The following is a 13,679-nucleotide window of genomic DNA, read 5'->3' as shown; positions in this document are numbered from 1 at the left end:
CTGGGGGGGAGATTTGCTAGTGCTCTTCGGGGGGGTTTAAACTAATTCAGCAGGGGGATGGGAACCTAAATTGTAGTCCCAGTGTGCAGGATGTTGAGAGTAGTTAGGTCAGGGATAGGATTAAAAGTTCGAACGAGGGCACCGGCAAGCAAGACGCTGGTTTGAAGTGTGTCTACTTCAACGCCAGGAGCATCCGGAATAAGGTGGGTGAGCTTGCAGCATGGGTTGGTACCTGGGATCTCGATGTTGTGGCGATTTCGGAGACATGGGTAGAGCAGGGACAGGGATGGTTGTTGCAGGTTCCAGGATTTAGATGTTTCTGTAAGAACAGAGAAGATGGTAAAAGAGGGGGTGTGTGGCATTGTTAATCAAGGAAAGTATTACGGCGGTAGAAAGGACGTTTGAGGACTCGTCTACTGAGGAAGTATGGGCCGAGGTTAGGAACAGGAGAGGACAGGTCACCCTGTTGGGAGTTGGCTATAGAACAGTTCCAGAGATGTAGAGGAAAGGATAGCAAAGATGATTCTCGACAGGAGCGAGAGTAACAGGGTAGTTGTTATGGGGGACTTTAACTTTCCAAATATTGACTGGAAATACTGTAGTTCGAGTACTATAGATGGGTCAGTTTTTGTGCAGTGTATGCAGGAGGGTTTTCTGACACAGTATGTAGACAGGCCAACAAGGGGCGATGACACATTGGATTTGGTGCTGGGTAATGAACCCGGCCAGATTTAGATGTAGGTGAGCACTTTGGTGATAGTGATCACAATTCTGTTATGTTTACTTTAGCGATGGGCAGGGATAGGTATATACCGCAAGGCAAGAATTATAGCTGGGGGAAAGGCAATTATGATGCTATTCGGCAAGATTTAGGATGTATAAGATGGGGAAGGAAACTGGAGGGGGTGGGTACAATCGAAATGTGGAGCTTTTTCAAGGAACAGCTACTGCGTGTCCTTGATAAGTATGTACCTGTCAGGCAGGGAGGAAGTTGTCGACAAGGGAACCGTGGTTTACTAAGGAAGTTGAAGCACTTGTCAAGAGATAGAAGAAGGCTTATGTTAGGATGAGACATGAAGGCTCAGTTAGGGCACTTGAGAGTTACAAGTTAGCCAGGAAGGATCTAAAGGGAGAGTTAAGAAGAGCGAGGAGAGGACACGAAAAGTCGTTGGCGGATAGGATCAAGGAAAACCCTAAGGCTTTCTATAGGTATATCAGGAACAAATGAAGGACTAGAGTAAGATTAGGGCCAATCAAGGATAGTACTGGAAAGTTGTTTGTGGAATCAGAGGAGATAAGGGAAGCGTTAAATGGATATTTTTTGTCAGTGTTTACACTGGAGAAAGACAATGTTGTCGAGGAGAATACTCAGGTACAGTCGACCAGGCTAGATGGGATTGAGGTTCACAAGGAGGAGGTGTTAGCACTTTTGGAAAGTGTTAAAATAGATAAGTCCCCTGGGCCAGATGGGATTTATCCTAGGATTCTCTGGGAAGCCAAGGAGGAGATTGCAGAGCCTTTGTCCTTGATCTTTATGTCGTCTTTGTCGACAGGATAGACTGGAGGATAGCAAATGTTGTCCCCTTGTTCAAGAAGGGGAGTAGAGTCAACCCTGGTAATTATAGACCTGTGAGCCTTACTTCGGTTGTGGGTAAAATGTTGGAAAAGGTTATAAGAGATAGGGTTTATAATCATCTTGAAAAGAACAAGTTGATTAGCGATACTCAACACGGTTTTGTGAAGGGTAGGTCATGCCTCACAAACCTTATTGAGTTTTTTGAGAAGGTGACCAAACAGATGGATGAAGGTAAAGCAGTTGATGTGGTGTATATGGATTTCAGTAAGGCGTTTGATAAGGTTCCCCTAGGTAGGCTATTGCAGAAAATAAGGAAGTATGGGATTGAAGGTGATTTAGCGGTCTGGATCAGTAATTGGCTAGCTGAAAGAAGACAGAGGGTGGTGGTTGATGGCAAATGTTCATCCTGGAGTTCAATTACTAGTGGTGTACCGCAAGGATCTGTTTTGGGGCCACTGCTGTTAGTCATTTTTATAAATGACCTGGAAGAGTGTGTCGAAGGATGGGTTAGTAAATTTGCAGATGACACGAAGGTCGGTGGAGTTGTGGATAGTGCTGAATGATGTTATAGGATACAGAGGGACATAGATAAGCTGCAGAGCTGGGCTGAGAGGTGGCAGATGGAGTTTAATGCGGAAAAGTGTGAGGTGGTTCACTTTGGAAGGAGTAACAGGAATGTAGAGTACTGGGCTAATGGCAAGATTCTTGGTAGTGTAGATGAACAGAGAGATCTCGGCATCCAGGTACATAAATCCCTGAAAGTTGCCACCCAGGTTAATAGGGCTGTTAAGAAGGCATATGGTGTGCTAACCTTTATCAGTAGGGGGATTGAGTTTCGGAGCCATGAGGTCACGCTGCAGCTGTACAAAACTCTGGTGCGGCCGCACCTGGAGTACTGCGTGCAGTTCTGGTCACCACATTATAGGAAGGATGTGGAAGCTTTGGAAAGGGTTCAGAGGTGATTTACTAGGATGTTGCCTGGTATGGAGGGAAGGTCTTACGAGGAAAGGCTCAGGGACTTGAGGTTGTTTTCGTTAGAGAGGAGAAGGCTGAGAGGTGACTTAATAGAGACATATAAGATAGTCAGAGGATTAGATAGGGTGGACAGTTAGAGTCTTTTTCCTCGGATGGTGATGACCAACACGAGGGGACATAGCTTTAAATTGAGGGGTGGTAGATATAGGACAGATGTCAGAGGCAGTTTCTTTACTCAGAGAGTAGTAGAGGCGTGGAACGCCCCTGCCTGTAACAGTAGTAGACTCGCCAACTTTAAGTGGTCACTGGATAGACATATGGATGAAAATGGAATAGTGTAGGTCATATAGGCTTCAGATGGTTTCACGGGTCGGCGTAACATCGAGGGCAGAAGGGCCCATACTGCGTTCCACGCCCCTACTACTCTCTGAGTAAAGAAACTGCCTCTGACATCTGTCCTATATCTACCACCCCTCAATTTAAAGCTATGTCCCCTCGTGTTGGTCATCACGATCTGAGGAAAAAGACTCTAACTGTCCACCCTATCTAATCCTCTGACTATCTTATATGTCTCTATTAAGTCACCTCTCAGCCTTCTCCTCTCTAACGAAAACAACCTAGAACATAATGTTCTATAGCTCACGTCAAGCTTCGTGCATGAGTGACCCCCGGCCAACATTTTGTACAGATCTTCTACGCAATGGCATGGGTACCGGTCCAAGCGGAAGGCCCTGTTTACTGTCATCTTATAATCGCCACACAAATGGGCAGACATGTCTGGCTTCATTCCTGGGACCACTGGCACTGCCCAGTCTGCAAACTGGACCGGGCGTATGATGCCCAAGCTGTCTAGCTGTCTCAGTTCCTTGTATTTTTGCAATCAGGTGTATGGGACTGGTATATTCACATTGAAATATTTACTTTAGGCCTCTGGGTCAACATTAACGTTTGCTCTTGCCCCCTTAATTGTTCCCAGGCCCTCCTTGGAAAACCTCCAGATCATTTATGAAGACTTCGTATAGGTTGCCAGTCCAGGCAGAATCTTTGTAACCAATCGTGACCTAGAACGCTGAGTTTGGGGTTTTTGGCACCACTACCAGTGGTAGCCTAACTCACTGAAGTCTGTGGGTGACGGGGATCTTTGTGATACTAATGATGGTCAATGGTTCCCTGGTATACGTTGCCGGGCCTTGATATCTCTAAATCCCAGGGGCAAAATTCCCATACAGAGCTTATGAAAAGTTAGTTGTCTGATAATGGAAATAGCAGCACCCGTATCGGTTTCCGTATCCAGGAGCCACTTTTCTGTATTCTCGTGGAAGCGTGACATTTATATGGCCCTTTTTTTCAGGTCCAAGGCGATTCAGCTAATCGCTTTTTTGAGTCACTATTTTGTTGATTCCACACAACGATCTCTTAGCATCTCTGGAAGGAAAAGGCTGAAGTCGCAATGTTCAGCTAACTTGTGAAGGCAAGTCAGAAATTACTGAACCGATTCCCCAGGGGTTCATCCGGCCTTAGTGAATCAGTACTTCTACATTATTACTGACATCTTGGGGTCGTAATAATACACAACACGCTTCATGAGTTCGTTGAAGGATCTCTAGTCTGGGGCTGCCAAATAGGTGAGGTTCTTGATTCCGCTGAATATTGTGGCCCCGCAGACAATCAGGGGTATTAACTCCTGTCGGTCATCTCCAACAATACCATATTTCTGGACCGCATTCATTTGGTATTCTGGGCCTAATTTTCCATGCCTGTGTCAAAGGCCTCGAACTTCCCGAATAGTGCCATTTTCAAAATCCTGCTGACCTCATTCCCATGCTGGGGTACTCTGGTGCATTCAGCCTGTCAAGAATCACAGCTGCCATTTTCTTTGTCGCCAGTATAAAAGATCAGGAAGCTCACAAAGGTAAATGAAACGGTATTTAATAAGTCAACATAAAGTTATGACCGCAACTCGACTTACAGCTCAAAGGCTCCAGTCAGGACTACTGGAAGTGCTGGCTTTTACCAGGCAAATTTACGAGTCCCAGTTGGGCAGGCCCCAACCCACTAGTGGGAGAGCTCTTATTGCACGAGTCCCACGGGGAGATCAATTGAGACCTCATTGGTGTCGTGAGGACTATTATTCACATTACAAGCAGATTTTGCAAAATTACAATGCTATTATTCTCATTTAATTTTCAAATAAAATAATATTTAAATAATAATACAGGGAGAGACGCTGTAATGATGTGTTATGATAGCAATGGGGAACTCACTGAAAGTCAAAGTCCTTAGTCTGGGGCCAACTTGTCAGAGTGAGAGAGTAGAGGTCATCCTGGGGCTAGCAGTCAGGAGTAAGAAAGTAGAGACCGCCTTGTCTCTTCTGATGGTGACCATGCACACAGCCTCTAAATGGGGAGGGGCATGGGGACATCAACAACATATGCTCGGGAAAGGGTGGATGTTGCCCACACAACAATGGGATCCAGTATTACTGGAGAAGGCACACTGTGAGGTTTCAGGTAAATTAGGGGGACCCAAACATTGACGGGAAGGGTAAAAGTGAAAGCCTCCATGGCACCTTTCTGCCTCTGCCAGCTCCTCACATGAGTGATGTTCCCTCACCAATTTGCACTATTTGTGGAGCTAATGCATACTGTTGGAATCATAGAATCACTACAGGTCAGAAGGAGGCCATTCGGCCCATCGAGTCTGCAAGGACCCTCCGAAAGAACACCCTACCTAGGTTCACGCCCCCACCCTATCCCCATAATCCAGTAACCCCAGCTAACCTTTTGGGCGCTAAAGTGCAATTTAGCATTGCCCATCCACCTAACTTGCATATCTTTACTTCCCGGGCAAAACCATGATCAAGAAGGTGGTTCACCCAAAACGAGGCTAGCCCATTGCACTTAGGGTGTGGTGACGCCTGCAATATCTCCAAATGCAGGATACTCAACTGCAAGATTTGTCTTATAACAGCAGGTTAAAGTCCAACAGGTTTGTTTCAAATCACTAGCTTTCTGAGCACTGCTCCTTCCTCAGGTGAATGAAGAGGTACCTATTGGCCTTTAACCTGATGTTGTAAGACTTCTTAATAATGCTCACCCCAATCCAACGCCGGCATCTTCACATCATGGCAACATTTTTATCTTATTCTTTAGGGTTTTGGCCAAGGGTGGTATCATGACCGGTACAGGCTTGGAGGGCCGAAAGGCTTGTTCCTGTGCTGTATTGTTCTTTGGTCTGTGGGAAGAAACTGGAGCATCCGGAGGAGATCCATGCAGACACGGAAACAACCGTCCAAACTCCACACAGTCACCCATGGTGATTGAACCCTGGTCCCTGGCACATGAGGCAGCAGTGCTAACCTCTATGACTGTGCCTTCCCAATGTGAGTATGTGTGCTGGGGCCTGGTTTAGAGAGATGGTATGACACCGGTGCAGATTTAATTTTTTTCCTCGAGGCTCAATGTGGGGTCCACTGGGTCACCAGCAGCTCCAGTGGTTGGTGCGTCTGCAGTAGGAAGGCAAAAGATCATCAGTTCAATTATCATAGTCACTATGCGGCAAAATGGGCTGAGGAGACAATGGAGACTTGCATGATGCTATCTGCATTGGAGTTTCAATGCGGCCGCAACACTTCAACTTATGATGAGGAGCCTGTTATCTTTCCAGTCCCACCGCAAGGGGCTGGTTTAGCTCACAAGGCTAAATCGCTGGCTTTTAAAGCAGACCAAGCAGGCCAGCAGCACGGTTTGATTCCCGTACCAGCCTCCCCGGACAGGCGCCGGAATGTGGCGACTAGGGACTTTTCACAGTAACTTCATTGAAGCCTACTCGTGACAATAAGCGATTTTCATTTTTCAAATGCATCGGTCAACTGCACTCTTCATCCGAGAAGCCCACCTCACCACGATCGGAGAAGAGAGCTGGCTGGTGGCACTCCAGCTCCACTGCATTGCTTCCATGCTTTGTGAGGACTAACAGATTTGACACTTCTCCAACTGTTCTTCAATTCTCTGCAGTGTTGCTCTTCTCCTGACAGTGAAAATTAAAAAGGTATCATTAGTGCTCTGCCTCCCTGAAGTTCCATTGCCATCCACCCCATGCCCCCACCTGGGTATTAGGCATGCCGTGTCACGGTGCGCAGTTAACCCTGAAATGCACTGAGACCAATCGTGCTGCTATTCTGGCTTTGGCTTCAGTGTCAGTTGGCATATGCACTGTTCAACCCCTGAGCTTTCTGAGCAACAGGCACCCGAGAAGGACAAGAGTAACTGGTGAACATCAGCGCCTGGACGTTCCCCTGCAAGTTACTCACCATCTAGACTTGGAAATATATTGGCTGTTCCTTCACTGCCGCTGTGTCAAAATCAAGGAACTCCCTCCTCAACAGCACTGTAGGTGTATCTACAACTTAAGGACTGCAGTAATACAAGCAAATTATTGTGGATGCTGGAATCTGAAACCAAAAGAGAAGCTTCCAGGTCTGGCAGCATCTGGCTTTGACAAAGGGCCCTCCGGACTCGAAACGTTAGCTCTTTTCTCTCCTTACAGATGCTGCCAGAACTGCTGAGATTTTCCAGCATTTTCTCTTTTGGTTAAGGACTGCGGTGGTTCTCAAGGGCAACTTGGGATGGGCAATAAATGCTAGCCTAGCCAACGGCACCCACATCTTGTCAATGAATATAAAAAACTCAAGTAGTTCATCGGCAAATAATCATTGTACCTCTCACGGCACTGAAGCCACATGCGGCGCATCAGATAATTCCCACTGACCATCTGTCCAAGCCTTTTTTGTCAGGTGTGTGATCTTGTAGAGTCAGAGGTCTACAGCACAAATAACGTCCTTCGACCCATCGCATCTGCGCCAGTCAACAACAACCAACCATATATTTTAATCCCATTTTCCATTACTTCGCCCAAAGCCTTGTATGCCTTGGTATCACAAGTGCACATCTAAATAATTCTTAAATATTATGAGGGTCTCTGCCTCCACCACCCTTTCAGGCAGCATGTTCCACCCTCCCACCACCCTCTGGGTGAAATGTTTTTTCCTCCCATCCCCTCTAAACCTCCTGCCCCTTACCTGAAATCTATGTCTCCTAGTCATTGACCCCCTCCACCAAGGGGAAAAGTTTCTTCCTGTCTGCTTTATCTAAGCACTTCATAAGCACATCACAATCATGTCCCCCTCAGTCACCTCTGCTCCAAGGAAAACAATCCCAGTTGTATCGAAACTCTCTCTTCATAGCTAAAACATTTCAGCCCAGGCAACATCCTGGTAAACCTCCTCTGCACCCTATCCAGTGCTATCACATCCCTCCTATAATGTGGATTCCAGAACTGTACACAATACTCCAGCTGTGGCCTAACCAACATTTAATACGGTTCCAGCATAACTTGAACATAGAACATGCAGTGCAGAAGGAGGCCAATCGGCCCATTGAGTCTGCACCGACCCACTTAAGCCCTCACTTTCACCCTATCCCCGTAACCCAATAACCCCTCCTAACCTTTTTGGACACTAAGGGCAATTTAGCATGGCCAATCCACCTAACTTGCACGTCTTTGGACTGTGGGAGGAAACCAGAGCACTCGGAGGAAACCCATGCAGATACTGGGAGAATGTCATAGACAGTGACCCAGTGGGGAATCGAACCTGGGACCCTGGTGCTCTGATGCCATAATGCTAGCCACTTGTGCTTCCCACTTCTCTACTCTTAAACTCTATGCTTTGTCTAATAAAAGCAAGTATACCATTTGCATTCTTAACCACTGTATCTACCACTGTATCTATCTGTCCTGCTACCTTAAAAGAGAAGTGCACATGCACCTCAAGTCACTGTAATCCTTGGTGCTTCCCAGGGTCTTGCCATTTATTATCTATTCCCTTGCCTTGTTTGTCCTGCCCAAATGCATCACCTCACACTTATCCGGATTGAATTATATTTGGGCCACTGATCAGCCCATCTGACCAGCCCATATCCTCCTGTGATTAAAGGCTATCCCCCTCACGATTTACCACCCCATCGATTTTCGTATCATTCGTGAACTTACTGATCAACCCTCCTACATTCATATCCAAATCATTTACATAAACCCCAAACATATTCCCAAATGGTTATTTGTGCTTGTAGCTCAGCAATTTAGTCACCAAACAATGTACATACATTGTAAATCTGTATTTGTAATCCCTCTTGGTCAACTCCGATCCAATATGCTCCAATCCTTACTGCTTTAGGATGTTCCTTAAAACCGATCCCCTTTGACCAAGCAAATAACTATCTGTTATGTAATTTTACGTGGTCCATGTCAGATTTTGCCTGTTTCTGGAAAGTACTTCATTTTAAAGGCTATGGGTGTGATTCAACTAAATGGGAACACGTTTAGCCACAGGTTTCCTGCAGTGCTAAGTAACACATTGCTGTACAACGCCATTCACAATAATGGCCCTCAGTAGGGAACGCACAGCCAAGGCACATAGCCCCGTTTCCTGCACCGAGGAACTCCGCTCACCGTAATTTCGCAGTGTAGTGAGATATCAGGATGACATTTAAAAATGGCGTTACAATCTATGAGGCGCCCGATGCGACCTCCAAGCCCCAATGCACTATGGGAGGGTCCACCTGCAGACCCGGCAACACCTTGGCAGGGCACCCCTGAACCAGCATACAAATAATGCCAGCTTGACACCTTGGCAGTGCCAACCTGGCCCTGAGTGTGCCCCGCCATCTGGCATGTCACTGGGCAGTGCCAAGCTGATACCCAGGTGAGACTGTCAGGGTGCCAGGCTAGCAGTGCCAGGGTACCACCCTGCCCAAACGGCACTCATGGGGAACACAGATCCCCTGAGAGACCCCCACAAGTGCCGTTCAGTTTGGTCCCCATTTGTGGCGCTCACCCGAGGTCTCCAAGGTGAAGGAGATAGATCCCACGCCTCCAGTAACTCAGGAATCTGCACATTAAAATGAGACTAGCTGTCTCGCTTTAATATGCAGATTTGTTAACAAGATTCCTGCCCAAAATGGACAGGATTTACCGCAACATCGCACGAAATCACGTGATCGAGCTGCAGTGAATTGCTTTTTAGGTGCAGCATGGCCGATGGATAGCGCCTGTTATATTAAAACAAGTTGTTGTTGTTGGACATCACTTTCTGAGGTCAAGATTTGATATAAATGGAAATATTTTCCCTGGAATTCCAAATCCAACACACCCACCCCCCCTCAGTCTCCCATCCCCCCCCCCCTCAGTCTCCCATTCCCCCCCCCCCCCCCCCTTTCAGTCTCCCATCCCACCTATGGTCTCCCATTCATCCCCCTCCCCTTCCTCAGTGTCACTGGCCACCCAAAGTTTCCCTGCACCTTATCCTGGTTTTACATCCCTTCCCACTTCCCTCCAAGTCTCCTGCCTCCATCTTCCTGTATTCTATCCTCAGTTGCTCAGTTCCTCATTTCAAGGTTCCCATCCTCACCTTGCCTCCCAGCCCAAGTTTCCCAATTGTCTAACTACTCTTCCCCTGGTGTTTTCACTTCTAGCCCAAACAGCCCATACTCCTGGTTTGTTTGTGATCTGTTTTCTTTCGATGATTTCTCAGGAGTCGGAGGACAGTTCCCGTATCTCCATCTCCTTCTTCCGCCTGTTTCGTGTGATGCGCCTGGTCAAGTTGCTGAGCAGAGGAGAGGGGGTTAGAACTCTGTTGTGGACATTCATCAAATCCTTTCAGGTAAGTGAGTCCAGTAATGTGAGCCAACCATTGACTAAGCTTCAATCAGGATCTAGCAAATCAACAGTCAGCCAATGAAAGCCAGAGCAAGAAAACAAAGACCAACAAATGAAAGGGCTTAAAATAGTAAGACCCTGAAAGTTTGCACCCTACCAGATTCAGAGATCACCTCTTTCTGGTTTAACTTGAAAAGGTGTACCCAAGCTGGAGAGAAGTATGATAATTGGGGCTGGGTGTGATCTGAAAGAATGAGGTATAAGTGAGAAGGTAGTGGGTGATCTATCAGATAGACCAGAGCTGGATCAGCACCAATTCTCTCACTCACTATCAGATCTGTTGCTCAGGTCAGAGTTCTTACCAATCTTGCTTCTGTTCTGTGATAGGCTCTACCCTATGTGGCACTTCTTATTGTGATGTTGTTCTTCATCTATGCTGTCATCGGGATGCAGGTAAGACTAACTCATTGACATTCTAAACAGCCATAATGTAGTGATCTTTACATGGGTATGTACAGAAGGGGCTGATGGGTATTGGAAAGACTACTAGGGGCAGCACTGGCATGTATAAAAGGGGAAGCAAGCAGCCCTCTAGGCTGTGGGGTGGATCAGACTGTGAGCAGAACAGAGGCAGAGATTTAGCTCGGGGCTGCTAGTGTGGCCAGGCCTAGTTGTAGTGTATAGAAAAGTCGTAACCTTTCAACTAGTACAGTTCTTAAAGTAAGAGCTCACGCAGTTGTTTAAGTTGTGTTGCTCAATAAACCTTCTGTCAAACTTCTGGACGACTTCAAGCCTTCTTCCAAAGCCTCTACTGTAACTGAGTTGAGCAGCATGTGCAACTGTAAAGGATTACTGTACTAACTTGAGGAATGTCTATTAATGTAGCAGGCATCCTGAAGGGGGAGGGTAAACTGTCAGAGGTCGTGGTACATATTGGTACCAACGACATAGGCAGGAAGGGGGATGAGGTCCTGCAGCAGGAGTTCAAGGTGCCAGACAGAAAGTTAAAAGACAGGACCTCAAGGGTTATAATCTCAGGGTTAGTCCTTGTGCCACGCGCCAGTGAGGCTAGAAATAGGAAGATAGAGCAGCTAAACACATGGCTAAACAGTTGGTGTAGGAGGGAGGGTTTCAGTTATCTGGACCACTGGGAGCTCTTCCGGGCAGGTGTGACCTGTATAAGAAGGACAGGTTGCATCTAAACTGGAGAGGCATAAATATCCTGGCCGCGAGGTTTGCTAGTGTCACAAGGGAGGGTTTAAACTAGTATGGCAGGGGGGTGGATACCGGAGCAATAGGTCAGAAGGTGAAAAAATTGAGGGAGAACCAGGAAATAGGGCCAGTATGGCTCTGAGGAAGAGTAGAAAGGGAGAGGTTGCTGAAAACAGCGGGGCTGGTGGCCTGAAGTGCATATGTTTTAATGCAACAAGTATAACGGGTAAGGCAGATGAACTTAGAGCTTGGATTTGTGCTTGGAACTATGATGTTGTTGCCATTACAGAGACCTGGTTGAGGGAAGGACAGGATTGGCAGCTAAATGTTCCAGGATTTGGATGTTTCAGGCGGGATAGAGGGGGATGTAAAAGGGGTGGACGAGTTGCACTACTAGTTTGGGAGAATATCACAGCTGCACTGTGGGAGGACACCTCGGTGGGCGGCGAGGCTATATAGTTAGAGATCAGGAACAAGAAGGGTGCAGTCACAATATTGGGGGTTTACTACAGACCTCCCAACAGCCAGCGGGAGATAGAGGAACAGATAGGTAGACAGATTTTGGAAAGGAGTAAAAGCAACAGGGTTGTTGTGATGGGAGACTGTGGGCGGGATTCTCCGACCCCCCGCCGGGGGGCGGCGTGAATCCTGCTCCGGCGCCGGCTGCCATATTCTCCGGCACCGGTTTTTGGGTGGGGGCAGGGATCATGCCACGCCAGTCGGGAGCCACCCAGGTAGCGGCCCCTGCCCCGGCAATTCTCCGGGCCACAATGGGCCGAGCGGCCGTCGGTTTCTGGCCAGTTCCGCTGGCGTGAATTGGACTTGGTGGGACCTGGCTGGTGCGGTCCTCGGGTGGGCGCAAGGGGATCCGGCCCTGGGGGAGGGGCACGGTGGCCTGGCCTGCGATCGGGGCTCACCAATCTGCGAGCGGGCCTGTGCCATGGGGTAGTCCTTCCTACTGCGCCGGCCCATGTAGGTCTCCAACATGGCTGGCGCAGAGAAGATACCCCCCTGCACATGCGCCAGAATACACCGGCGGTTCTGCGCATGCGCTAACTCGCGCCAGCCGTTTGGTGCTGGCTGTTGCGGCGCCAACCCCTCCGGCGCTGGCCTAGCCCCTGGAAGTGTGGAGTATTCTGCAACTTCCAGTCGGCCCAACGCCGGAGTGGTTTGCGCCGTTTTTTACGCTGGCATCGGGCCATCGTGGGGATTTGGGAGAACCCCGCCCACTATCTGCCCCAATATTGACTGGGAGTCACTTTGGGGCTCGGGACTTGAATGGAGCAGAGTTTGTAAGGAGCATCCAGGAGGGCTTCTTCAAACAATATGTAGATAGTCCAACTAGGGAAGGGACTTTACTGGACCTGCTATTTGGAATGAGCCCGGCAAGGTGATAGAAGTATTAGTAGGGGAGCATTTCGGGAACTGTGACCACAATTCTGTAAGTTTTCAAGTGTTGGTGGACAAGGATAAGAGTGGTCCCAGGGCAAATGTGCTAAATTGGGGGAAAGCTAATTATAACAATATTAGGCGGTGCTGAAGAACCTAGATTGGGGTGGATGTTTGAGGGTAAATCAACATCTGACATGTGGGAGGTTTTCATTGGTAAGTTGAAAGGAATTCAGGACTGGCATGTTACTGTGAGGAAGAAGGATAAATACGGCAAATTTCAGGAACCTTGGATAACGAGAGGTATTGTAGGCCTCGTCAAAAAGAAAAAGGAGGCATTTGTCAGGGCTAGAAAGCTGGGAACAGACGAAGCCTGTGTGGAATGGAAGGAAAGTCGGAAGGAACTTAAACAAAGAGTCAGGAGGGCTAAAAGGCATCATGGAAAGTCTTTGACAAATAGGGTTAAGGAAAATCCCAAGGCTTTTTACGTGTACACAAAAAGCAAGAGGATAGCCAGGGAAAGGGTTGTCCCACTGAAGGACAGGGAAGGGAATCTATGTGTAGAGCCAGGGGAAATGGGTGAGGTACTAAATGAATACTTTGCATCAGTATTGACCAAAGAGAAGGAATTGGCGGATGTTGAGTCTGGAGAAGGGTGTGTAGATAGCCTGAGTCAAATTGAGATCCAAAAAGACGAGGTCATTGGTGTCTTGACAAATATTAAGGTGGATAAGTCCCCAGGACCTGATGGGATCTATCCCAGAATACTGAAGGAGGCAAAAGATGAAATTGCTAAAGCCTTGACAGAAAT

The 13,679-nt window shown here is 47.7% G+C and overlaps 1 protein-coding gene and 1 pseudogene across 1 annotated transcript in view; both read left to right on the top strand.

The window, feature by feature from the left end:
• The window catches only part of LOC119978247 (voltage-dependent L-type calcium channel subunit alpha-1S-like), a 642,412-nt gene that overhangs the window by 409,364 nt on the left and 219,369 nt on the right, over positions 1-13,679 (top strand). The window contains 2 exon segments of the mRNA XM_038819727.1: positions 10,143-10,271; positions 10,655-10,720. Coding sequence (XP_038675655.1) covers positions 10,143-10,271; positions 10,655-10,720 — 195 coding nt within the window.
• On the top strand, positions 5,387-5,519 carry LOC119979172 (annotated as a pseudogene).

Source organism: Scyliorhinus canicula, chromosome 15, assembly GCF_902713615.1.
Source record: "Scyliorhinus canicula chromosome 15, sScyCan1.1, whole genome shotgun sequence".
In the NCBI taxonomy this organism is placed as follows: domain Eukaryota; kingdom Metazoa; phylum Chordata; class Chondrichthyes; order Carcharhiniformes; family Scyliorhinidae; genus Scyliorhinus; species Scyliorhinus canicula.
This window is presented reverse-complemented; position numbering and strand designations above follow the sequence as displayed.